Source organism: Chaetura pelagica, unplaced genomic scaffold (genome assembly GCF_000747805.2).
Source record: "Chaetura pelagica isolate M959 unplaced genomic scaffold, ChaPel_1.0 scaffold1098, whole genome shotgun sequence".
NCBI classification, from domain to species: domain Eukaryota; kingdom Metazoa; phylum Chordata; class Aves; order Apodiformes; family Apodidae; genus Chaetura; species Chaetura pelagica.
This window is the reverse complement of record NW_009954179.1, coordinates 851,148-878,434: the sequence shown is the minus strand read 5'-3', so window position 1 is coordinate 878,434 and position 27,287 is coordinate 851,148. Positions and strand designations below refer to the sequence as shown.

At 42.3% G+C, this 27,287-nt stretch overlaps 1 protein-coding gene across 1 annotated transcript in view; it reads left to right on the top strand.

The window, feature by feature from the left end:
* The window catches only part of NDST4 (N-deacetylase/N-sulfotransferase (heparan glucosaminyl) 4), an 81,186-nt gene extending 54,649 nt beyond the window's left edge, over positions 1–26,537 (top strand). The window contains exons 6-13 of the mRNA XM_010002855.1: positions 13,575–13,757; positions 15,382–15,478; positions 16,621–16,744; positions 18,304–18,478; positions 19,521–19,691; positions 21,808–21,917; positions 25,931–26,033; positions 26,320–26,537. Coding sequence (XP_010001157.1) covers positions 13,575–13,757; positions 15,382–15,478; positions 16,621–16,744; positions 18,304–18,478; positions 19,521–19,691; positions 21,808–21,917; positions 25,931–26,033; positions 26,320–26,439 — 1,083 coding nt within the window. The 3' untranslated portion in view covers positions 26,440–26,537. The remainder of the gene's footprint in view (positions 1–13,574; positions 13,758–15,381; positions 15,479–16,620; positions 16,745–18,303; positions 18,479–19,520; positions 19,692–21,807; positions 21,918–25,930; positions 26,034–26,319) is intronic.
* Positions 26,538–27,287: the final 750 nt, after the last annotated feature.

Genomic DNA, 27,287 nt, shown 5'->3' with positions numbered 1-27,287 from the left:
TTAGAAGGTCTTCACTGTGAGGGTGGTGAGACACTGGCAGAAGTTGCTCAGGAAGTTGTGGCTTCTCCATCCTTTGAAGTGTTCAAGGTCAGGTTGGTTGGGGCTTGGAGCAACCTGATCTAGTGGGAGGTGTCTCTGCCCATGAAGGGGGTTGGAACAAGATGATCTTTAAGGTCCCTTCCAACACAAACCCATCTGTGATTCTGTGAGTCTAAGATTCCCATGTCTGTCCTGGTCACAGCTCAACACAGTGAATTGAGATTTTCTGTAGCCTGAACTGAGTTGCTCAAGTATTCCTACAGAGGTGGTTAAATCTAAGAACTCTACCAAGGATCAGACTGTTTCATATATACAGTGTCTTAATTCAAGAGATGTTCTGCCTGTTTTTCCTTGCTTTTCTTCCTTGTTACTCACATTAACTCGGCTGGGATCATTCTTCCTTTTCCTTTCTTCCCTTCTCCCACTGTCTCGTTTTCATAGTTTCATGATAAAAAGCTTGCACAGGCTGTTCCTGCACTTTATTTTTATATAGATATATAATTTTTATACTCTAAATTTATATCTGCATCACCTCGTAGTATCTAGAGAGACATGCAGACCCCACACAACCTTTTTTTGCCTGCAAAGCCAATGAAATAAGACATATTTGCAACTTATAGGTCAACTCATTTTTCAAGTTAAAAAAAGAACAGTAGCAGAAAAGGCAAAGCTGAAACACTTTTTTTTTTTAAACTCCTCTTCCTACTTCAATTAAACATCCCTAAGAAGCTTTAACCTGAGATGAAATGTGGCATATGAATTTCAGCTTCTTTTGTGGGAAGCTGGTTGTTGAGAGTGAAATCAGACTTGTGATTGAAAAGTAACTTGTAAGTCAACTCAGGAGAAGCTACAGACAGTCCATAACAAGGTACATTGTTATTCTAACTTTGGAATGAGGTGTGTCTACACATTGCAGAGACCAGCAAAATCTTTGTAAGTGTCACGGGACCCTTTTCATTTTGAAGGCCACTGAAATGCATTTACATTTTTTTAAACCTCAGTGTAACTAAAGGGTTATTGTTCATTTCCAGTCTGTTAGATCTAGATTCTGTATGTCCCGCATGTCCCATCCTTTGAACATTTTACTCCTGTTTCCTGCTCTCACCCATCACAAGCAGATGAGAATCACACGTTATTGCTTCAGAATATTAAAAGTAAATGCAGAGAGGGGTTAATTTATACCTTCCACAGGGGATTTGGGAGTGTTATTATGAAACATCTTGAGTGTTAATTTTTTTTTATTATTATTTGCTTTGCTTCTCTGAGCATTGCTGTAGAAAGAATAAAAAATAACCTTGGGCATTGTAGGAAATATGCTGCAATCCAAAAGTAATTCATAATGCAGTTCTACTAAGGGCCCTGTGAACAGGAACATCTCAACATGTTTCAGGAAGAGGGAAAAAAGAAAGCAAGTGACCTCTCGATTGCAAAACTGTCAATATTGTTGAGCCATAATTAGCAGGCTAATTCCTAGAGGGACAGGCATGTCCCTCTCCAATTCAAGAAGAAGGGTGTGTTTGTTCTACCAAATTAAAAGGGAGTTTAGTTATTAACCAGCTATGTCAGAATTTGATTTAATGGTCACAAACTTATCAAATCAAACAAACAAAAAAAAACAAACAACAAAAAAGAGTTGGGCCTTATTCTTCTTTGTACAGGGGCCCATTAACCTGCCAGGACTATGTGAAGAAATGTTTTACCACGTGAAAGTGAACACCATTAGCTTCTGGCTGAGGAGGAGGGTGCATCTCTTCTTTATTCAGAAAAGTACTTCCATCCTACACATGCTCAGCATCATAAACGCTTCTGTTTTCCTCCTGCCACAGCACATATTAAGGTTCAACACAACCAGCATATATTTGTATTGAGAGACAGCACAGTACCAAAGCGCCTGTATCTACAGCACCATCACTTCTCTCCCTAGAGATACTTCCTTTTGCAACTAAAAGTCCTGCAACCACTGATAACACGATAAAAATATAACACAAACCTGAAAGTTGAAGCCACTTTTATCTTCCAACTGCAGCTGTATGATTAAAACCACTCCAGCCTTGCTCAGGCTTTGGAATCTTTTTATCCCCTTTGTAAACCATTCTTTTTTTCCCCTCATCCCACATGGCTACCTCAGCTGCAAAGAGCTGAGGAAATACAGACCACAAGAGAGAAAAACACCCTGTAGAAACTCAACCCTTCAGCAGCATATTTAGAAACTAATTAGCTGGAAACTCCGAGCATGAAGAAAACACTTCAAGAATAACACATCTCCTTTCTGTCATGACATTTTCCTTCTTTATGAAAGCTGATACTCCACACCATGAGTTTTGGTACTTTATCAGAATTACTTCCCTGCAAGTTAGGTGATGGCAGAAATAGTAACAAATGACTGTGTGTCAACAAGAGGGTTATTGGGTAAAGAGAAAAAGAATCTGTTACCTTCAAACACACACCATACAACAATTTGTTAAGATGTCAGGTGTTTTGCCTTTCAGGTAAAAATGAGCTGACACAGAATTCTGTGATTATTGAAAATGGATTCTTAATAGAAGTAAATGGACAAGAACAAAATTTCCTTGCTGTGTTCGCCACTCAAAATTAATTGGAAAGTGGCTGATTTGAGAATATTACATCGTCTAGTGAACTGAAAATGCTGTATTTTTTTCTCCTGAAACCAAGAGTGGAGAATTAAATTAAATCTGGGGTTTGTTTGCTCAGAGTAGGCCACCGAAATGGTTTAATTAATCATCATTTATGAATACTCTGTAATGCAGAGCAGTCAGCTCTTCATAAAACTGCTAGAATAGCAACATGACAGTAGAACAATTACTTTAAAAAAATGATGAATTTCCTGCATCTCCAATCTATATCAACTTGTCTGGCATTTTTCTTTGCAGTTTGAAAGAAAGCATTCTGGTGAAAATTCTTATTCAGTGTTTATAAGAGGGCTCAGTTTAAATGGGATGATTTACAGTTGTTCTACATCTCTGTGTGCCGTGCAGGGTCCTGGGCAGTAATTTCCACAGGGAATGTCAGTATTGCTCTGAGGGACCTCACATTCCTCTATGTGGAGCCTATACAGTGCCATGTTAATGAAAACAGACAGAATTCATTCTGTCATCCAAAACAGTTAGAACCAGATCATATTTAAGCAAATCTGTAACAAGAAATGTCTCAAATGCCAATTTATGGATGCTTTTCCAAACCAATAATAATTTTGACCATTATTATCCCTCAGCAGTTTGGTGAGCACATTTCTCCCAAAGTTCAGCTGGCTCAGAGGATTGCAGTGTAACTCCTTGATTGGAAGGGTAAAGAGAAAGAAAAATGACTCAAGGCCCAGCTAAAAGGAACACGGGCATCAGGTCAGGCTGCTGCAGAACTTACTGAAGCCCTCTTGAAGCAAACAGAGCAGCTTGCTCCTTAGCCTCTTGTGTTGAATGGTGATGGGTGAAATCCTGCCCTTTCTCCACAGGGTTTAACACCAGGAGCCAGAGGGGTGGTCAGTCCCCCAGTCTTCAAGTCCACATTTGCTTCAGGACTAGTTTTGTCCTGCCTAGAAATATTGTCACCCCTAGAAATTGCCAGAGTACTCAGGGGGTACCTCCAAGCTGTGAGATGACAAAAATGAGCCCCAGGTCATTGCAGGTGAGAGGTATTTGACAGAGCATTCCCAGGTGCCCTGGGGTGTGTACACAGAGAGACTAGAGTTGAGCACAAGCCTTGGCTCAAATGCAGCATTCATCAATATTTATTACCTCTGTTATGAGCTATTTGGCAGCCCAGCCCCTGCTGGCTGCCCTGCTTGAACACTGTCTAGCTGTTTGCACTGATTCTGAGCAGCAGAGTCTCCTCCCTCTCACCCAGGGACCATTGCCCTGCAGGTACCACATACTTACAGCAAACTCTCTCCTAATTGTACCTCATCGTATCCTCTGTGGTCTGCATAACCAAGGTTAAATGCTGCTTAAAAACATAAGTGTCCTATTTAGATTTCTTCTAAGTAACAAGCAAGCTGTTTCTGTCCATTAAAATAAAAGTCAAACAGGAGGAATTCTTTTTTACTATTTTCCACTCACACAAGAGGCCCCTTAAGATATTTTGGAAATTCTGGAAGAGTTTTTAGTTTTGCTGCAAAGATATTTAGTCTACACTAAAAAGTGATCCCTGCTGGATTACCTGTAATATCTCCATGCCACTAAAACATGTTGTTATTTAATTAGACAGCAGGCCTCCAGGAACAGTCATGCACAAATAAGAGAGAAGCTGACCCTGCCCTGGAAATAAGGCCAAGCAGTGGGAAAACTTAGTGAGGACAAAAGCAGCAAAGCCTGTCAACCTCATGGAGAGGTTTAGATCCATCACTTTCCTGGACCTGAAAGACAGGACAATGATGCAATGCCAAGGATCAGCCAATCTGGGGCACTGGTCCTATAGAGGCCAGTGCCCTAATATTTCTTGTAAGTGCTCCCCCTCCTAGTTGGTGTATCTGTTCTTTCTTGGGTCTTAGGAACCCTATTTTAGAGTAACATATTTCCATGGAATCATTGAGGTTGGAAAAGACCCGTAAGAGCACGAGTCCAACCTCTAACCCAGCACTGCCAAGTCCATCACTGACCATGACCCTCGGCACCACATCTACACATCTTTTAAATACCTCCAGGGAAGGTGACTCCACCATTGCTCTGAGCAAGCTGTTCCAGTGCCTGACAACTCTCTCAGGGAATACATTTTTCCTAATATCCAACCTAAACCTCCTCTGGCACAACTTGGGGCCTTTTCCTGTTGTGCTAACACTAGTTACTTGAGAGAAGGTACCAACCTCACTGGAACCTCCTTTCAGGTGATCATAGAGAGCGATAAGGTCTCCCCTCAGCCTCCTTTTTTCCAGGCTAAACAATTCCAGTTCCCTCAGCCACTCCTCATAAGATTTGTGTTCCAGAACCTTCTCCAGCTTTGTTGCCCTTCTCTGGATTCACTCCAGCATCTCCATGTCCTTCTTGCTATTCCCACAGACCCAAGCCCAAACATGTTACAATACCTCTGTATACAGAAGAGGCACGGTGTCTCACTTAGAGCTATTTGGCCAAGCTGTGACAAACACAAGGCACCATTAAAAGGTGCTGCAGAGGACCTTGGACTAACACTGGCTTGTGGTGGTCATTTGCCCCCTGGCTCAGGCCAGGCCAGGCCTGCTGTAACATTTGGTGGCATTAAGAACAGCAAGAAGAGCTATCAATATTTCAGTGAGGTAACAGAGAAAGCTTTGGGATTTCTGTAGATGCAGTCAGAGCGGGATGTGATTTGGTATCCTAAACCCATGCCAAGGTATACTCACATTATTCATTGGCACAAAAGAATTGAGGTTGAGTGGATTTTTATCTGCAGAGGATTATGACTGAAGAGACTGACGGCCTCAACAAGTTTTTTGTAGTGGCTTGACAGAAGTTAATGAGGAGCATGCAACATCTATTGTCAACAAAATGGGTTATTGATGGCTATCTGCTTACACAGACTCCTGTGATCATCTTTGAAAACAGCAGGCCATAACCAGCTGAGGCTCCTCAGAGCTGTTCCTGTGATTACACTTTTATTATTCTGTCAGAAACTGTTAGTGCACAAATCTGACTTAAGACAATAGCACCCAAATCAGTTTTCATCTGGTTCATTTGTGTAATTTGAAGTCAAGTTTATTCTTGAGTCTGAACTGAAGAGATTTATTAATTATTTTCTTTAAGAGGAAATTCATAATCTAAGAAAGTCCTTTCAATGAGAAAACACAGATGGCAACAAAACAAATCTCTGTATCATGAATTTCACTTACAAATGCAAACATTTGCTTAGAACAGGAGGAATTTAATTGCTCTCGACTTCTGCAAAGTATTCATGGGGCCCACAGATGTAACTGGTTGCATTTGTGCAGAATTCATTAAACTTTAGCCACAATTAGATGTGCTGCTGATCACTTACGCAAGTGTGACAAATGAACAGGCATAAAAATCCATTTAGTTTCTCCACCCTAATGCAGCAACGCACCGATTGCATAAAGCCATCGACAGCAGCAGTAATTTTTAACAGGCTCTGAAAGCATGCCCTAATAGTGAAAAAACCCCACTTTTTAAATGGCAAGCTTTAAAAAAACAAAACAAAACACAACAAACAACCAACAAACAAAAGCTCTAATTGAGTGGAACCTTCTAACTAGCTTTTTTCATCCAGGATCCCACGCATTAGGGGTGGCAAAGATGTACATAACATGTAAAACAGTTGCTCTGTTGGAATGTGGTCATGACTTAACCTTTATTTTAGCAGTGAGGCTTGGGTACATATTAGAAAATAAAAATCAAACACAGCAACTTGATTCTCAGAGGGAAAGGAACAACTCGCAGGATTTTTCTGTCAATAATAAAGAATTCATGTAATCATACCAACTAAATAATGGAAAAGTGGAAAGCGTTCCTGGGCAAATGAGAAACCATTTTGCTCTTTGAATAGGGGATGTCAAAACACCACAGATCCATGACAGCATTTCAATAGCTGTCCCAAGGCCACGTACCACCTCTGATGGACAGCAGCTTCCCCTCCCATCGCTGGGAACACTTTGGGGGGAATGCAGAAGCTGCCAGGAACATGGGCATGGGAAAGAAAACGCCCTTCAATGTTTTTGTTTCCCCCTTCAATCAAAGACAAAAATGTTTCTTTCCAACCACTGCCTTTGTTGCTTTCTTTAAAGATATCAAGTTTGGAAAATATTTTATTATCCTGTCAAGAATACTAAAATATAAAAAAATGTGCAGAGTGGAAATAGTGTAGAAGTAAAAAACACAAACAACAACAAAAAAAGCCATTTTCAGGCATATAAATTATTTCCCTTCAGTAACAGCAGGGTCATGCATACAAATAGTGCTGAATTCTAGAGAAACAATCTGTCATTATTAAAATTAGTGCTTTGTCAACACAAAAATCTCCCTCCCAGCCTCTTTTTTGTGCTGCTGCACAAACAGCTGCATTAAGGGCCCAAGTGTTCTGCGATTCATTATCAGTGAATGGGGCTCTGGCTCATAAGGTACAAGAAAAATCTGTAATCCATAATAGGAGGCTGTCAGGACGTGAAATATATTAAACACTTGAACGTGAAAGAGGCATTTCTATGGTCAGCCTTGCATAGAGCCACTTGGTATCAGTAAATGGACACTTGACAGTTTTGCATTTCTCAGCCATGACATCCCATTTACACACCCAGAAATACAGCACCCTGCCATCTAGATCCAATTATGAGAGTTGGCTCTTGGAGCAACTGAACAGCATTTTCAGAGCACAGTGGAAAAAGAACAGCAAAAATCATTTTTCTGGGGAACATTCATGCTAGAGAGGAGCAGAGAAGAGCAGTAAAGATGCCACCACATTTCTACGAGAGCAGGATGCCTGCAGCATATATTTCCCAACTCATCTTTGTTTTGCACAACCCCTGGCTTATTTTGCTTTCATTAATTCCTCCCTTCTTGCAAATTCTATTCAAGAGGTGCAGAAGCAAGGGAAAAGTTGTTAAAGACAGTGAACAAGTTCCTTTTAGAAGAGCAGGATTCATATGTGAGGCTATTCTCTGTTCCTGGGCTTTCCAGCAATGGGAAAGAGCAAAGGACAAGCAGGAGGAGAGGCCACATAGGGAACATTGATGCTATTTTCTTAGTGAATGCCTGAGAGGGTAGGGTGGAGCACATTTATACCTAAGTTTTGTAATAGATTTTTCATTTCAAGTGCTAGATCAATGGATAGGCATAGACTCAAATACCATCAGAAAGCTATCAGCCAATATTCAATTCCAAGTCCTTGAAACGGGCCAGGTACACCAGTAAGTGGCAATTTCATAAGGAATTTTAGCCCCTGAAAGCATAGCTAAGCATGCTGATGGGATCTCCATAGCTGCCTGGCCACTGCTAGCACAGTGTGGGTCACCCAGTCTGAAAATCCCACTTAGAGTTCAACACTTCTTGTGAAGTTCTCATTAAAGCTCTGTCCACAGCTACAGTGGTTTGCAGTCCTCTGGGGTCAACCTCCCAGTAAACAACCAGTGCTCTCCAGAGACAGGTAGTGCTCTCCAGAGACAGGTAGGAAATAAATCTCTATATTCTGCATTAATAGATATGCAAGTGCACCAGCTCTGAGAACAGAGCACAGGCTTGAGGCACCTGAAGCAGATCTACCATGGTTTATATTCTAACAATTTTGAAACAAGCCCTTTATTTTTCTCTACTAGATAATCTAGATATCATTTTATTCATATAAACACAAGCATGTACATACTAAGATGACATATAAAAAACAGGCTGTATAACTATAATTTCTGGATATAACTAATGTTTAAATAACCCTGGAAACAAGAACCAGAGAGTAAAATGCTGTGATGGTGCTGCCATTCATTTATAGGCAATCTCCTGTCATAGTTGTGATCAGTTCAAGTCTGTTAATAAGTCACTCACCAAATATAACGGCTTAGGAGCAGAGGAGCTGGTAAATGGCCAGATGCAGGATACACCTTCTGCTGGGTTCTGTCAAGTGAAGGAAGTGTAAAATACCCTTTCTTTTCCCCTTCCCACCCAGTCTAATGGAAATAATGTGATTTATCTCCCAGAATGGCATATTAATGCATATTAACTGCACAGGTGGCCTGAGAAATTTAGGACCACAGTTCTCCTCCCACCTTTCTTTTCGACAGAGAAATCACAGAGCACCGTGGACATCTCTGCAATGTCAATACAGAACAGGCAAGAGAAACCAGGAGAAAAAAAGCCTATTACAATAGCCAAATCAGATTTTCCACAGTCTGTAGGCCACAGCTCTCCATTAATTCCCATTTAATATAGATAGAAATAAGACCTTCTTGCAGGGGATTCATTCTTTGCAAACCAGATCATGCTTCTGTGCTTCAGTTTTGTCACCCGCAAAATGTAAAGCTCAGTTCTCCTTATCTGTGCAAGTCTTGGAAAGCCACAGCTAAAATCTGTAGATGTTTCTTAAAATAAAATGAGGGGTTAAAAAAATTCACTAAAAATAATGTTTCTTTAACAAAACAACCTTGGGTGCATAAAAGAGAAAGTGGTTTTGACTTATTACTGGGTATGAGAGGGAGGCAGCAAGGGGATCGGAGGATGGATGGCGGAAACAAAGAAAGTAAAAAGAAAGGTTTCCTACCTACACCTTTAGCATTCTTTCCCCTTTGTGCCTCTCAAAATATGAGTGATCACAGTGGCAGAAGGACAGAGAAATCACCACAGTCAACAAGATAGCACATCAGTATGAACTGCAGCATCGTTTGACCCCTGCTGTCCTGCAGAGAGCTCTGGTACCAGCAGGGGAACTTGACCAGCACTGAAGTAACACGTAAACCTGTTGACTATTGATGCAGATACAGCCTGTGTGCTGTAGCTCCCTGTTTGTCATGGGAATTATGCAAGCAAGGCCCTGCCTTTGCTCCAAAACCATTTTTGGGTCCACCAAACCAGATGCCACAGCATCATGTATCCCAGCGCCAGCCTCATGCCACCTCAGCACATCTCTAGACTATTCCATTTGCTATGGATTGACACATTGGCATGTAAACTAACTTCTGCATCCATCCATGCCATAAAGATGAACAGTTAACACCCATCTCCCTTTGTCTCAACTGATTTGGACGTAGACAGCAAAGAATCAGCCCTGGTTTTATCCCATGTATAATGCACCGTATTTTGTGTTCTTTTCACTTCAAAAAAGATCAGAGGAACAAAAGAAGTCAAGAGAGATTTCCAAGACCTTTTGACTCCATAAAGACTGATCAGTTGGATCGGACTGCAGCCCAATAAAACTCCTAAAATAAGCTATGATCCACCTCTTATAAGTAGCTTTCTACATTAAAAAAAAATAATAATAATCTTGTTCAAACTCAACCATAAAAAAAAAGCAAAAAGAGCAAGTAGATTTACTTGCATACTTCATTTTCTGCAATAATATTAAATAGCTGCAATAATATTAAATGTCATGGATAGACCTTTTAGCTTTTCTCAAACAACACTTTGGAGACAAGATGATATCCTCTAGCAACATTTCCTACAAGTGTTTTTCTTTTCATCACTTTAAAAGTTTCCAGGAAACACTTGGCACATTTTAAGGAGCTGAACTCTGAACTAGACCCAGTATGTTTGTACTGGGGATTTTTTTTGGGGGAGAAGGACAGTAGACTGAAAACCCAAAGAAGAAGATTCATTAGCTTGTCTATAAGTTTCTGGGACACTACACGTGGACACACACAAACTTCAGGGCAACTTTAGTGCTCATTCCAGTTATATATCAAACACTTTCCATCAGAAAACATATTGGTACTGGACTCCAGAAAGTCAGCCCAACAGAAATAAAGATCTTGTACATCGTTGCTCAACAGAGGCTCCAAACAGAATAAAAGCAAATAATAAATTCCCTTTGGTGGAATAAATCAGGCACAGTGCAAACACACCACAGATGGGTCATAAGGGACACCTTCTCCTAAGCCCCATCCACCTTCACCTTACAGCAGTACTAAAAGCCTCATAAATAATTTAACAAACTAATGGACATGTTTTTAAACATTGTGGGCTGATGCTGAAAGAAGCACCACGTTGGCAGAGCAAGATGTGAAAGTGGGAAGCTTGTGGCTTTTTATTCTGTGGTTATTTTGAAAGTCAGGACAGCCGGGTGTGCTACAGACCCAGTATTTTTGTCCGCAGCACTTCCCTCTGCTAGAGCTTGAGCCTGGGACAGCAAAGCAGCAACACACTGAAGGGCAAACTTCAGGAGGAAGCAGAGGTTTGTTTTGGAAAGCTCTTCAGAGTCAGCAGGACAGAGCCAAGTGAATCACTGATAACAACCTTCCTGACACATTCTGCAGCCATTTAAGGAGTGAAGGTCCCAAGATGTGGGACTCAGCACTTCCCATCAGCTGCTGAGGAGCCTGGTTGCCACTCAGCTGAGATACATGTTTCCAGACCTCTAACTCAGGGACCAGGGTACCAGGACACCCTACCAGCTTTGCCAGCCAAAGCCAACCCCCAGCAAGGGCAGCAGACACCTTGACATCTCCAGTATATCCAACACACACTTCAGGCTAAAGTGGGAAGCTTGTGGCTTTTTATTCTGTGGTTATTTTGAAAGTCAGGACAGCCGGGTGTGCTACAGACCCAGTATTTTTGTCCGCAGCACTTCCCTCTGCTAGAGCTTGAGCCTGGGACAGCAAAGCAGCAACACACTGAAGGGCAAACTTCAGGAGGAAGCAGAGGTTTGTTTTGGAAAGCTCTTCAGAGTCAGCAGGACAGAGCCAAGTGAATCACTGATAACAACCTTCCTGACACATTCTGCAGCCATTTAAGGAGTGAAGGTCCCAAGATGTGGGACTCAGCACTTCCCATCAGCTGCTGAGGAGCCTGGTTGCCACTCAGCTGAGATACATGTTTCCAGACCTCTAACTCAGGGACCAGGGTACCAGGACACCCTACCAGCTTTGCCAGCCAAAGCCAACCCCCAGCAAGGGCAGCAGACACCTTGACATCTCCAGTATATCCAACACACACTTCAGGCTTCAAAGAGTTGCAGCCTGAACATCGCCCCCCCCCCATGTCTGGGTTGTGCAAAACATCACTCAAACTACATCCAGCTTCTCTCAAGACACGGGAAAAAAAACAAAACCAAATGATTCACTGACCTGAGCCTGCACCCAGGGTGCTAGAGAGCCAGGTTTCCTGCTGCAGCTCCCAAGGAAGAAGATGCACACACCACCTCTCTACTGCCTGCACATCACTTTATAAGCTCACACCCACACTCCCATCTGTGCTGTTACTGAGTCACCCCAGAAGACTCTCACCTGGAAATAGATATCAACCTGCAAAGCAAGCCACCTGTAAGTAGGTGTCCTCCATGCTGATGACTGATTTCTTCAGAGTCAGGAGCTCCAGACCCCCAAATCTGCATCGTTTATACCCTGACCCTGCCTGCAGACCTGCAGGTAATGGGGATAACACCAGTGGCGAGCAGACTGCCTGTTGCTCATGCCTGTCTTCAGGAGCCCAAGTCCTCCCAAGGCTTTACAAACCAGCCACCTACCCAAAACCAGGCACAAAAAGGCTAGGAGACAGAGTGCTGAGCCTGTGTCCCTTTCCTGAACCCAGTCCACCCTGAAAGTGGATGGATTGTTGTCCATGGGCTTCACAAAGCCAAGGCTTTATTTTGCTTTTCCAGAAGTTTCCTGCATTCTGGCAGGACAGCAAACCCCTAAACTTCCCACCACCATATTCTGGAGTTTGCTGTAACCAACATGACACCTCAGTTTTTTCCTTCATGTCAAGGCCTCCTTGAAGCCTGGTGTCATGAAGAAGTGCATTGCCTGACATGCTGCTCTGCTCGATTGCTGTGACCACATTAGGTAATTTGTCCTTTCTGGACTCTGTTGCATATTACTGATGGTGACCTCAGAGGTGGTGCTGAAAAGGAGGAAAAATATACACTGTTCAATTACCACTATCATGTTATTTCTTGATAACACTGTAATTAAATTCAACTGTCACTGTGTACCCTACCTTAGGCCAATATACTGAGTAGAACAGGCAAGTAACAACCTTCAGTTTGATGGCACCTTCATAAAATGAAATAATGACAACCTACAGATAAACCAGCCCTTTGTAGCCATGAAGCTGCATTTGATCACGTCATATAAAGAAATTATAGGGAAATATACCCTTTACATTATTCTTACAAATTCTCTTTATCCCTCTGAAAGAAATCATGAGTTCTACAGAGTGGAGGCCATGTAGAGGAGAAATTAAGGCTGATAAAAAGGCAGAAGTGATACTGGCTTAAAGGTGAAACCACTGACAGTGATATTTAGCTGAGATATCATCCTTCACCAAGGCTTGACATTTTTGTATTTCAAAACTTACCTACTCACAGCCATGCCATTCAAAACAAACTAGTCAGCCCTGCACTCAGAGGAGACCGTGTACTAATCAGATCTTCTAGCTAATTCCATAAATAGCAGCCTTGAAATTAAGCTTTGCCTACACATCTGAGGAGCAGAGACTCGACTGCCTCAGAGGGACCCGTGTGCCAGGGACTCCAAATCTAGGGGCGAACAGCAGCACCTCCTGGATGCCTGCCCAGGCATAAGGAACAGTGGAGTAAAGAGGAGGCATCCATGAAACAATGTTTATGTTTGTAAAATCAATCAAAGCAGAAGAGTTTACAAAACATATCTCTGAAAGCATCTCCTGAATGCCAGTCCCCAGCTGCCTGGCAAGTGATGTGTCCCTTCAGATAAGGCATTTTAAAGAAATAGCCCATATGTGACAAGTTTGGAGATTTGACCCTCACAGAGGGGCTAGGAAGTGCAGCCAGTTTAACATTTTTTTTGTCTTCTTTTGGTTTTGGGTTGGGAGAGACAGGGTTTGGTAAAGCTCCTGGGAGCTCCTGTGCCTGCCCTCCCAGCCAGCCGCTGCCGTCTCCTGCTGTCCTGCCACTGAAAGCTGTCTCTTGCCTCCCAGATCAGCATCTTCATGACACATTTGTCTAATTATGGGAACGACCGCCTGGGCTTATACACCTTTGCCAACCTGGCCAACTTTGTTAAGAGCTCAACTAACCTGAGGCTGCAGACACTGCCCCCAGTTCAGCTGGCTCAGAAGTACTTCGAGCTCTTCCCGGAGCAGACGGACCCGCTTTGGCAGGTAACGCCACATCCTCATCCCCTTCTTCCTCCAGTGACAACCTGCTGGTTGAAATGAGAATATCTTCCTATAAAAAAATTACATATATATATGGAGCATATATAATATATATATATATAAACTTATTTTTATATAAATCTATGTAAAATCTCACTTCACATTTAGATATGTGACTTCTTCCTGCGTGCCTTCTTAGATGATGTCAATTTTCTTGAGAGACCACTGCTTTTGATTGGCAATGGATTCATTTCCACTCCCCCCACATCAGGGGTGAAAGCACCAAATTGCCATTTAGGTGAGAGAAAGCTTCCCTCCCCATCCCTCCTGGCTGGCATTTTGCTGATGCACCACTTTGCATGAACTAATGGTGTTACAGTATCAGTAAGATGCCTGCAGCAGCCAGACAGAGCCAAACGATGCCAATTCATTGCACCCCTTCATGGGGAATCACTAACATGGGATGACTGCAGCTACAAGGAGGGTTTCCCCTTCCATGAAGCAGCCAGGAAAAGGGAGGGCAGAACTCTGGCTCTTCTCTTATTCCAAATAGGATGTGCCATGCTGTGCTTTGAGCTGTGCCTGCAGAAGTCCAGTGTGACACCATGGAGACCTGGGCAGTTGTTTTGGGCTTACAAAGTTGTTTGGACTCCTTGAAAAGGAGCAGAACTTTTTCCTATTTCTTCAGCCCAGATGCAAAAGCAGTGTAAATCTATAATATTTCTATTGAGTTTAGTGGAGCTGCTGTGATTCACATCAATTAATGATTTTGTCCATTATCTTTTATTAACTGTATTCACTAGCAAACTGTATCTTCTATTAGCAGCCAATAACAGGCAAAAGCAGCAACTATAGAAAAACTGCCTTAAAGAGCAGTCAGTCCCAACCCATTCTGTGGGATCTTTTATTCAAACGCTTTTATTTTGAATTCAGAAGTAGTAGAAAGATAAAGGGATTAATAATATCCCACATTTCTATTTTGCCCCTCCTTTTGGATTTTTGTGTAAATAAAAATTGGCAGTAAGTCCTATGCATCTGAAACTATTTTAAGTAATGCCTTGAAACTATTCTAACAGAGGTTTCCATTTTAACCTCAAATGAAAACTTGATTAAATCAATGTTTTACATTTTTTTTCTTCTTTTCTTTTTTTTTTTTTTCCTAATGACTGAATGTAATCCTCAGTCATGCAAAACCATTAGATACACATTGAATTTTAGTCAAAGGGACCACATCTGTGCCTACCTATGTGCCTATGGACCCCTCTGAGTTTATGAAATGACTCTCACTAACAGAGAGATGGAAATGCAGCAGTGTCACAGAGTGTAGGTTTTGACACCAATCCTTCTGGGATTTGCACAACTGAGCAGCATTACTGACTTCACTGTGACCCCAGGAAGGATTGGTCTGGAAGGATACCCAGGAGGTGGGTCCCTGTGTGCCTGAACGCTTCCATGGATCCATACCAGAGTGCTCAGTATCTGGCAGGAGTAAACTCGGAGGAGGAAATGTGGGGTTTGACTACTCAGTGCATGGCTCTGGCATTAGTGTGTAACATTGAGACTGAAGGGCAGGCAAACATTCAGGATAACCCCAGCATGATGTACACACCTGCCTTTTCTTCTTCAGAATCCGTGTGATGATAAACGACACAGAGATATTTGGTCCAGAGACAAGACCTGTGACCACCTACCCAAATTTCTCATTATAGGACCTCAGAAAACAGGTAAGAAGTAATGAATTTGTAACTGAAGCTAGTGCCCAAATTCTGTGCCTCTGCATTTGTGTCCTGGAAACTGAAGCCAACTCGCTGCTACAGGGATGGTGAACTCCCAGTTCCTAGGGGACTTGGATAATAAATCCTTCACTGCCAACACAAAGGGACAACTGTTTGTAGACTAAAATTGCATCCATTCATCATAAACAACCCCATGCTGTCAAGCTTCCCTATGTTAAGATTGTTAATAAGTTATTTGACAAGTTATTTCAACATTGTCTGAGACCCTAATTGACAATCCATGCATCTTCCTTGCAGGCCTCTGAGGGTCTCAGGGCATTATTTGAATTAACCCAGATACTCCCATTCCCAAGGTGCTATTGCTGTTGTAGATATATTACAGAAAGTGGATGCCAAAGCAGTGAAATAAATGAGTAATCTAAGGTAACACAGAAATTCTGTGACAGAGACACAGCAGGTCTTGATTCATAGTCCACTGATAGCTTGCATAGCATTAAGTCATTGAGGAAGACCAAGTGTAAAGAGACATTCCCAACATTTTCATTTACCACCATATATCATTTCCAGTTGTTTTTGTCAAGCAAATAATGAAGCACAGTTACAGGGATTTTAAAACATCCTTCTTACATATGGGTTTGTTAGCACTGAAATAGACAATCAGTTCCTCAATAGCAGACCCCCAGAAAAACACAGAGAAGCAAAAGTGGAGTTCTGGGAGCAGCAAAAGCATAATCCCACAATTAGTGCTTTGGAAAAGTTTTGTGCAATGTGAATAGTTTGAAAACAAAGGTGTTCAGGCCAGACTCCCTCCCTGGTGAAATACACAGCCAAGCAAGCAATGGCACCAGCAGCAGTTCCTTGCTTGCACCCGGAAGCAGAATTCAGAGGTTGCAAACGGGAAAAGTTCCATGAGCAGAGAAGTCTGCATGTCTTCCTCTTCTCTCTGAAAGCCCCTTCTGCTTACACAGGCCTTTCATCAATAGGCAACTTTCTTCCAACAAGGTAATTTAATTTTCCTGTATATTCTCAGCGTGCGTTGATTTAAAGTCCTGTCTTGAATACATAAAGTCAAAAGAGTTTGTGTTTCCCTTCTCTTTCCGTGACACGAGCATCTCTTTTTGTTGCCGTAGGAACAACAGCGCTTTATTTGTTTCTCCTGATGCATCCTTCCATTATCAGTAATCTCCCCAGTCCAAAAACTTTTGAGGAAGTTCAGTTCTTCAACGGAAACAACTATCACAAGGGAGTTGACTGGTAAGGAAAATAACAACAAAAGGAGAAGTGTTCATTATTAATACGTGGTAAATCACAGTGGAACAATTACAGAAGCATGTATGACATCCACATAATTACAGGATGAATTTGTTACACTTGGTGTTATCAGGTAGAAAAAGAAACTAATTTGTAATGACATTTAATCAAGTCTTTCATTTTGTTTAGATCTTGCATTAACAATTTTCTTATTTCTTTCACAAATGAATCCAAGAGCCAGCTCAGCTATGATGTCTGTCTTCATGCTGAATGGCATCTCTGCCTTTTCATAACTGCACCTAGACTGAATTATAGTCTGTTTATTCAAAAGTAGCTTTTCATAAATTAAGGTTCAATTTGAAAAGAAAACAACAACCCAAGACACTGTAAAGCATTTCTGTTGGCATTCCTAGCACAATTTTAAATATTGCCTTTATTATATTTGCTTAAGAAGAGCATTTTTGTCAGGCACTCATTTCCACAGGGAACAGCAGTTCCCGCCTTTGTGTGGAAACTGAAATGTAGGACAAACATCACACTACCCAGAAAGAGATTGATCTTGGAGCCCTTCTTCCTTGCCCACATAGGGCATGGAGAGCATGCAGAGCAAAGGAGGCTGACTGGAAACAGCAGCTGTGAGACCAGCTTCTCAGTTCAAGGTGCCATGAAAGATAAAGGGAAAGAAAAGCTTGGTGTTTGCTTTTCCATACCATGTAAAGGAGAACACCTGTGGCTAGCACAGAGTATGTGGTGTAACCCACTCAGAGGACAAGGAGCAGTGAGGGGAGGTTCTCTCCTCTGCAAACAACATGTAGAGGAGGCCTCTTGGAGACCTCTTCAGCCATGCTTCACCAAAACTGGCTGGGAGGTTCAAAATCAGCAGGGTCCTGTGTGCAGCATGAGGCCCCACACACTGTGTTTCCATAGAAAGGACACAAAAACCAGTTAGTCTCACCAAAGCTGGAAGATCCTGGAGTGCCCATCAAAACTAAAGGGACCAAAAGTTCCTGAAACTATTTCACCTTTTGCTTTGTTCAAATTCTTCACCCTTTTGATCGAACCTTCTGTTTTACTTACTTTCACTTCCAATCAATTTTAAGTGGAAGAGACCATTTGAAGCCAAATTTCAAATCTTGCATTCTGAAAAGGTCTAAAATAAAAGATTTGTCAGATTCAAAATAAGATATTTCAACAGTGTTAAAATTAAAAGGTTGACATCTTGAAGCTTTTTCAATTTATTTTTTTTTTCTCTAGCTAAAATGGAACTCACTTCAGACTGGTGAAAGATCTCTCTTTGACATTGAACTTTTTAGCAAAATTCCTATCCATCAAAGCAAAACTTAATTACCTGCCTTCATAGAGGCTTTAGCTATTACCAGCACCATCTAAGAGCCAAGATGTGTTTCCCTCTATTCCAGCTCTGAAGTGAGCTCAGAAATTCAATTTTGTTTCTTGAGGATTATGTCTGAAAATTCACCTTTTCACCTACCATGAAGTGGGAAGCTCAGGGATATGACCCTTTAGTGATACATCTAATTCTAACAAGTTTCTTCACCTCCCAGGTACATGGATTTCTTCCCCACTCCTTCCAATATCACCACTGACCTCCTCTTTGAGAAAAGTGCCAACTATTTCCATTCTGAGGAAGCTCCTAAGCGAGCTGCTTCCCTCATCCCCAAGGCCAAGATCATCACCATCCTCATTGACCCATCCGATCGGGCGTATTCCTGGTACCAGGTATGGTCCTTGCCTTCAAGAAACAGGCAGTGAAATCAAAGGCAGGGGAATGATGGCCAACATCAGTGGGAATTTGTGTCCTTGAGCAAGACTGGGATTTATTGCAAAGCATTTGCACCGTGTAGAAGTGGAAGGATGCTGCATTCCAGCTTTTGCAGTTGGCACCTGTGACACCAGTGCCATAAATGATGAAACTTCTCAGCACAGAGCTGCCACCAGCTGTAAACAAACAGTTTCATCTCAATTACAGCTGACAAGGCATGGAGGAAAAGTGGTGCTCCTTGGCCAGGGAGATACACAGGGGAAAATGAGCATGGCCGAGCTAGGAAATCAGAGCTCTTGATGCTGAGATGTGGTACCTCACCCCATCCTCCAGCATGTGAGCTGAGCAGTATGTGGTGGTGTACAAATGTATGCAGTATATTCTAAAGTTTCCAAGGAGTTAAAAAGAGCTGTGTCTGGAGAGCTGTTTTTTCCTTGGAAATGAAAGAAAGTCTGTTGATTTTCTGAGGAAACTCTAGGATGCTCTTCCTTGCCTTTTACTGACCTTTGCACAAGAAAGTCTGCATTATTTAAAAAAAACCACCCTATTTTTAAAGAGATGTTTAAGCATGCATGTAAATTATGGTGCAATCACACAGATAAAGGATATACTAAAAGCTGTGCTAAAACAGACACTTATTAATAATGTGCAGTGTTGCAATAAGCAAAAAATACACCATTTCTGACACTGTTATCAGTTCTGCAAGGAAGAAAACCTGGCTGAGGGCTGCAGTTGACACCTTTTTAAAAGGCTCATTTGCACAATTACAACTGAGAGATGCAAAGCAGTAAAAAAAATTATGCCTACTTTGGCTTTCCATCTCCCCTCCTGCCTGTGCCAGGAGGGACCTTGACTGAACGGTGGCCCCATCCTGCTTCCTTCCCCTCCTTGCTCCTACACAGCAGAAGTGGCTCTGGGTGGGGAGCTGAGAAGCTCTTGGGAGGTTTATGGTTTCACCCACAGCATCCTTGTGATACTTGTCTCAACATCTCCTGTTAGCACCAGCGATCCCATGAAGACCCTGCTGCCCTGAAATTCAATTTTTATGAAGTCATCACGTCCAGCCCCTGGGCTCCCTCGGAGATCAGGGCTCTCCAGAAGAGATGCCTGACACCCGGCTGGTACGCTGTCCACATCGAAAGGTGGTTAATGCATTACCCCCCCTCACAGGTAACTTCCCACCTGTTGGGTCACCAAGCTCATCCACTCTCAGAAAATCCCCCAAATGAGTATGGCCTCATCATTGGAGGTGACGGGATATTTCCCGCTGGAACTCTTAGCTGTTAGGAAATGCAGATTTGATAAGATCAAGATATTTGGCCGAAGTGTGTTGATTTTTCTGTCTTCTGATGGAAAAAAAGGCAACTGGAGAATGCTATGAACTGTGCCCATGGGGGCTTGGTGGGGGACTTTGGGATTTCCTTCCAGGATCAGCCAAGGTTGTCAAGGCTCCTGGGCCCCAGAAAACAAGCAGCTGCAGCATGAGACATTGTGGGAAGGTCTGACAAATTAATTTAGAAAATGCTTTTTCTAAAAAGAAAATTCATTTCACTTCCCACTCACTCCCTTTCATAGAAATTTTCACATTTGTTAGATCCTGATACAGAATTCTCAGAGTTAGAGCAGAAATCCCTTCTTTTGCCCCATTCTTCTTCAGATGTTTTATTGACTTGTCTTTTATGATCTTTCCCCTGAAAATTTTGTGTAAACACTTAAGACCTAAAGAATATTCCCACTACTAAAAAAAAACCCAAAAGTTGCTTCCAGATATAAAACTACAGTAAACAGTTTGGCTTTACAAAATAGGTGCATGGGCACTGCTTACCTGGGGATGTGGTCCACAGTTCAGTTCATGTGCCTACCTGCTGTAAGAAAAAGTTGTAGGAAGCTGTTTAATGAGCAAGCATAATGAACAAATATCTCCAGAGATGGCTCTATGTGGGACAGAACTGTGCTGAAAGCAGGTAGTGTTGCCCATTTAATCAGGGACCTGGTAAAACAAAAGGCAATAGAAGCTCTGTCTTTTTGCAGTCCTCACTTTTCTTTTTATACAGTCTCAGCTGTGCTCCGAAGAAGAGAAACAGGTCAATCCCATTTCCAGGAGAAAGGAGAAAGTTTCAGTTAGTCATTTACTTTCTGCTTTCATCTCTGGCCTTTCTACTCTTCTGTAAATGGGGAAGGAGTGATGCCAGGAGCAGCTGAGCTCGCAGCTCCTGAGGGCTGTTTCCCTAGGAGCACACAGTGCACGTCTCCTCATCAGCCACCACATCCCACCTTACTCCTCCACAAAAAAAAAGGGGCTGTCCTGGCAAATTTGGAGCATGCAAAGGGCAACAAGCATCCTGTGCCCTGTTACCTCTGCTCCCCCTCTCAGGAAGATTTCTCTCCTCCTGCCATAGCGCAGCCCTCTCTTATTAAACATTCAGGGGCACGTTGGCACATTTCTTGTAAAACCGGTAACAGCTCATGTTTCATAGTTATGGTGATTAATTTTACAAGACCCACAACAAAATGCACTCATTCTTAATAAGGTGCATACAGAGAGTGCACTCCTGGTGCTTACTAATGGGCACTCGGTAATGTGCGTTCACTAGGCCTGGGCACTCAAAATCTTAATAATTCATAATAAGCCTTCCCAATAAATATAAAACACGTCTGCCCAGAATAGTTATTAGTAATGCTGCTTGGTACACCATTAGACTTTTGATACATTGTCTTAAGATTTGCTTGTGGAGGTCAATGTACCTTTGCATCACATCAATCTTTAATTGAAAACAAAACAAACAAAAAAAGCCCCTTTGCTAAACATTTTTGCAGTCCTATAGGGTTGGTAGGCTGGTGGTAAGCCTCACATAAATTGCCAAAAAATAGCAGTTTTGAACATGTAATTTTATAGTTCCTTTAATCCTAAGATATACATACACTTTTTTTTCTTCTTCTTATTCCATGCCAGATTTTCTATGGAAGCATTGGAAACCTCAACAGTATTTTTACATTCCTTCCTTATCTCTTTTTCTCAGAATTCTCTGAGGCTCAGGTTTGGCTTGTGATATTTAACTCTTGAATTTTAACAACGTGCACTCACAGAGTTACCCAGTGCCCACCTGTCCAAATTCAACACAGCAAAGTCAAAAGTAAACCTAAAAAGAAGTTAATCCACGTGATTGTTGTTACCACCACACCAAGTCACATGCGAATTTAAATCCATGTTGTCACAAAAGGGAAATAGTGTTCTTTTGTTAATCAAGGGCTTGTTTCTAAATAGCTTGCATGTTTATCCCTACAGTTGCTTATTATTGATGGACAGCAGCTAAGAAGTGACCCAGCTGCTGTGATGGATGAAGTGCAGAAGTTCCTCGGAGTTTCTCCTCATTATAACTACTCTGAAGCTCTCACGTGAGTCTGTTCCTTTATCATATACCCTATGGGATCCTGGTGTACATCCCCTCCTACCAAGATCATTGATTACAAACAAACAAAAAGCACATTACAACAATAATAATTTTGCAAAGCTTGGGGGTTTCTTAGAGTCCCATTTAACAGCTGTCCAGTTTCCCCTTAACTTGCACACAGACAGTGCATTCCCTAATTTAATTCCATGGTTGCACAGGTTTCCACATGCAAAACTCTACCATGCACGACACACAGAACACCACATGGGCAAGGTGAGGCAGAGCCTTTCCTCATTCCCACAGCCCATGCAGGCTGGTACCAGGAAAATGGGACCACAGACTTTCCAGCTACCCCACACCGCCTCTGCTCTGCTTACAATTATTCTTCAATGTTTCCTCTGCTGGGAGGGTTGTGCTTATTTATATAACATGTCTGAAGTGAGAGCTGCCTGCTCGTTCCTCTTTGAGCCTTCAGAATGTTGCTATGCCAAACTCTTTTTTTTTCTAGAGGAAAAATTTTGGATTTCAGAAGGCAATTTTTGTCAGTCATTGGTTTCCAAAGCGGATGAAATAGAGAAGGAGTTGGAACACACAGCTGAACTACTGATGTTTGAACAACTGCTGCTGCACAGCTGCAGTGCCTTCTGCTCAGTTTTCAAAGCTACACACCCACATACATATATCTTCCTTTCTGGAGCTAAATGAAAGTCAGTGGAATCACACACTGTAAAAAAAAAAAAAAAAAAAATTGGCTTCTCATATTTGGAGAGGAAAAATGGCTTGTAAACAGATCTGTAAAATTATGCAATCACTGTTTAGAGGCATCAAGAATGCAAATGTGCTGTGGAAGCAGACACGTCTGCATGGAATTAAGATGGAAGAGAAAAAGGCATTAAACCATGTTCTTGCTTTATGGTAGGACTGTCAAAGTAAAAAAAGATTGTATAGGATCAGTCCTAGTCATTACTGCCTAATAAGTGCATGCCACACATTTTTAAAGTTGTCACAAAACAGCCTAAGGACCCAGTCCTGCACACACTAGTGAGCAACAAGTTCATCACCCTGAGTAATGACATGACTGTCTTACAGGAGAGTAAAATCATCCCAGGCTGATTAAAGGTACTAATCAGAGCCATGGGAAGAGAGGAGAGGGAGACATGGACAGGGCTTGGGCACCTGGAGCAAAGGGTACAGCAGAGATGCACAAGAGATGTCAGAGCCAGAGATGAACAGCTAGGTCATCACTTCTTACAGATGCTGTGAAAGAGGACCTAGTTTATGATAAGGTATAAGGCAGTAATTTTTTACAGTGAGGGTGGTGAAATACTGGCCCAGGTTGCCCAGAGAGGTGGCAGATGCCCCATCCCTGGAAACATTCAAGGTCAGGTTGGTCAGGGCTCTGAGCAACCTGATGTAATTGAAGATGTCCCTGCTCATTGCAGGGTGGTTGGCCTAGATGACCTTCAAAGGTCCTTTCTAACCCAAACTATTATACAAGTCTATGACTTGCACTTTTTATTAGAGTAGTGGAAAGCAAGGGGCAAAATAAATTAATACTGCAAGGCTTTTACACATAATGCCATCAATAGAAAGACATTGGGATCCTCGGACAAACTGCCAGGAGAGGGAAACTAGCTAATGGTCTTCATGAAGTGTTCACTCTGACACTGAAGAGATATTTCCCATCTCTCCCTCACTGACTCATTTCACTGGGAGTGACCAAGGGCTTAATTTTTTTAAGTATCTGAGCTGAATTAACAGAAACCTAGGATGCAGGGGACTGAAGTTACAAAAGACCTCTCATTTTAATCACAGATGGCCCTACCAAAGCTCCACTGACTGCTAGGAAGATGTATTTCATGTCCTGCATCCTCAGGTGACTCACGGTCTGGGGTAGCATGGACCAGTGGTTCCCTTCTTTGTTCTCAGCAGGCAGCAACAAAAAGAGCAACACAACTCCTCTGGAGGGATTGCTCAACATAATGCAAACCTCAGAGATTTTTGCATGAAGGAATAAAGCTCAAAACCACGATTAGTGCAGGTCTGGGTGCAGACAGACCCTCTCCATCTCTAGCATCATGTATTGACTTACTGAGAGGTTGTGGGGGGGAGGTGATATGGGCATCCAGGTTCAACTCTGCATCTCCTGCAGGCTTCCTTTGCAATTACAGTTACAAATTACAACTGGGCCTGGAGGAAAGGTTTCTGCTGACTGCTTAAAAAAGATCACTTGTAACTTCAGCCTTAAGGCTATCACTATTTTTAAATAAATACTTCCATTGTGCCCAATTATGTTTTCAGGAGTCCCGAGAGTTTCATAATACCTGAACACAATGGGTCGAATTCAGTCCAAGCTCTCTTACCCTCTTTTCCCCTACCCAAACTCACACATTCTCTTATTAATGTTCAATATGCTCCTTCTGAGGCAGATATATTGTTTGGGGCACAGTCTGGCAGTTTTCCTTTTACCCACCACACTCTATTGCTGCTTCTCTTGGGAAATTAGTGCAAGCCAGCTAAAGTGCTTCACTGTGCAATGAGCAGATGGAACAGGCTAAAAGTAGAAATGAATCTATCATCGATATATCCATTTAATCAATGATTTATTTATTTTTAATTGATACAGCTATTGAGATGACTTATGAAATAAGGGTCAAGCCTGCAATGATGTGCTGGGCAAGGAAAAAAAAACCCGTGAAGAAGGTTCACCCTTCTCTGGAAATCAGTTCACTTACGTAGAACAGCAAATTGCAGGTGCACCCATGTCCTGTGGATAGACCCAGGGCAAAAAGACAGTCTGTAACTAATTAAATCCATGTTTCCGCCCCTTATAATTCATCCTTTTCAAACATCTGCTGAATAGCAGAAATGTGAACCTTTCCAATGCTTTATGCATGCTTCTAGTCCCACAGCAATAAATTCCAAACTTAAAGCTACATATTTTTCATTCTTTAGTCAGGACATGGTTTAATGCCGTCACCTAAAATGCCTTTGTCTTTGAATTTTAGGCATCAAAATCAAATTCTGTATTTCAGATAAGACTGCTAAGACAGTGCTCATGCTACAGTGCCACCTTTGGAATGAAAATTGTATTTAGATCTAATGATATGGCAAGCCCAACTTCTCAGGTGCAGTTAAATTATTAACAAACAGAACTTATCAGTAGGGCTCAACACTGCTTATTTCACTCAAAAATCACCATAAAACATTTCAGTCTTATGTTTCTCATTTTTTCATCACCACACACTTTTCTGTACAAATAGACTAAGGGATTGAGACTCCTGCCTGTTGCAGTCAGCAAATAGATCCACTTGCCCCTTTTAACCCCTTGCACCTTGACAGTGCTGACCTACAACAGCATCATCTCCAGTTGGCCATATGGAGAGAGCTTTCCTTGAGGTCAGCCAATACTGTCCTTGAGAATACAGAGTCTCTGATTTCAGGAAAAAGAGCAAATTAGTAATTTTTTCAACAAAACATTCTTTGTTCAAGTGTCAGTGGATCAAAACACTTGCATCCTGCAGGGATACACAGAGCAGTTTGACATGAAGAAAATCTCTGACCAAAATGAGACAATAAAATAGGTGTCACAGCCTGGAGTAGGACTGTGATCTTTGAGACTGAGGCTCAGGACCTTGACTTGCATCTGATAGATCTTAGAATCACAGAATAGTTTTGGTTGGGGGGACCTTCAAGACCATCTAGTTCCAACCTCCACCCCACCTCCACACTTAAAACTTGTTCTTTATATGCTGGACAAGTAGAATAAAAATTCCCTAGTGTAGGTAAAGCACAATGGGAAAAATATCCTGCCTGCAGCCACTCCCAATGCAAATTTGTAGAAAAAATAAATCTCCCAAGCATTCACAAAAAAGGAAAGGTCTTTCCCACTCTGTCCTCAGTATTTCAGTCATCTAGAGAGATGTGTGCAGCAATCATGTTTGGCTAACACTGATGCCTGAGTAGCTGGGAGACTTTGCTGGAGCGAGGTCTTTCAAAAAATACAATCTTCTATAGGTTTGACCCTCAGAAAGGCTTTTGGTGCCAGTTATTGGAAGGAGGGAAAACAAAGTGCCTGGGAAAAAGCAAAGGTCGAAAATACCCACCAATGGACCAAGAGGTAAGGGCTTTCCAGAGATTCCAGCTAACATTTTTCAGTATTGACTCTGTATTTGGCTCCTAAAATAAACATGCTGGCGTAATTTTTATTGTTAATATTTTCACTGTCTTAATATTTCTATAAATTAGAAACTTGTAATGAGCTTTGAATAACAGGAGGTTAATTACCCCCTTGTAAGAGCCCCTCTCTAGGAGCAGGTGGGAGCACATGCTGCAACCTGCCATGGGGTGGGTTTCCTCCTTTGACTGTTTGTTTGGTTTGTTTTTTTCCCCCTCACCCTTCTCAGTCTCGAGCGTTTCTGTCGAGCTACTACAGAGACCACAACGTGGAGCTGTCCAAGCTGCTGCACAGGCTGGGGCAGCCCCTGCCCTCCTGGCTGAGACAGGAGCTGCAGAAGGTCAGGTAGCACACGAGGGCAGAGGACCCAAACAAGGACAATCTCCCTCACCGTCAAACCCCTCGCTTCTCCGACTCACTTGTGATCGTCAGTAGAGGACCTCATGAGCAACACTCCCTCTATTAACAATGAAAAAAAAGACAACCCACAGAAGAATAAAAAAAAAAAACCACCCCAACAACTACTGTTTTTATATGCACGCGCTGACAGTTATTAGCATCAACCCCTTTTGTCAGCTTCCAGGAAACAATACGGAGCTCCGTGGCATTACTCCTTATCCAGCCCAGGATCCGTGCATAGCCTAGTTCCTCTGTTCACCAGGAAGGACCAGACACTGTGTGCAGGATGGATTGACTTCAGTGTACGTGACAAATTGCAGCCTGTCAGGACACGAGCAAAGGATGGGAACATCTGTCACTGGACAGTGAGGTTGGTCACCTGCTGGGCTTCTTCTGCTTTTGGTTTTGCTGTTTTCCCTCCAACCATGCAAGTTTTCCTGTCATTTCATAGGGAGATACTCAGTCCTTTGCTGCTGGGATCCCTAAAGGTTTTGATATATGTAGCATCAATGCACCATCATTGCTTTCTCCACAGGAACAGGTGGGCTAAATTCTCACCTGACCTTCTTCCCTGGGGTTCTGATAATAATTGATGGCAGAATGGTGAAGGTTGGAAGGGACCTTAAAGATCATCAGGTTCCAACCTCCATGCTATGAGCAGGGACACCTCATACTAGACCAGGCTGCACAAGCCTCATCCAGCCTGGCCTTGAACACCTTCAGGGATGGAGTTTCCACAACCTCCCTAGGCAACCTATTCCAGTGCCTTCCTACCCTCATGGTAAACAATTTCCTCCT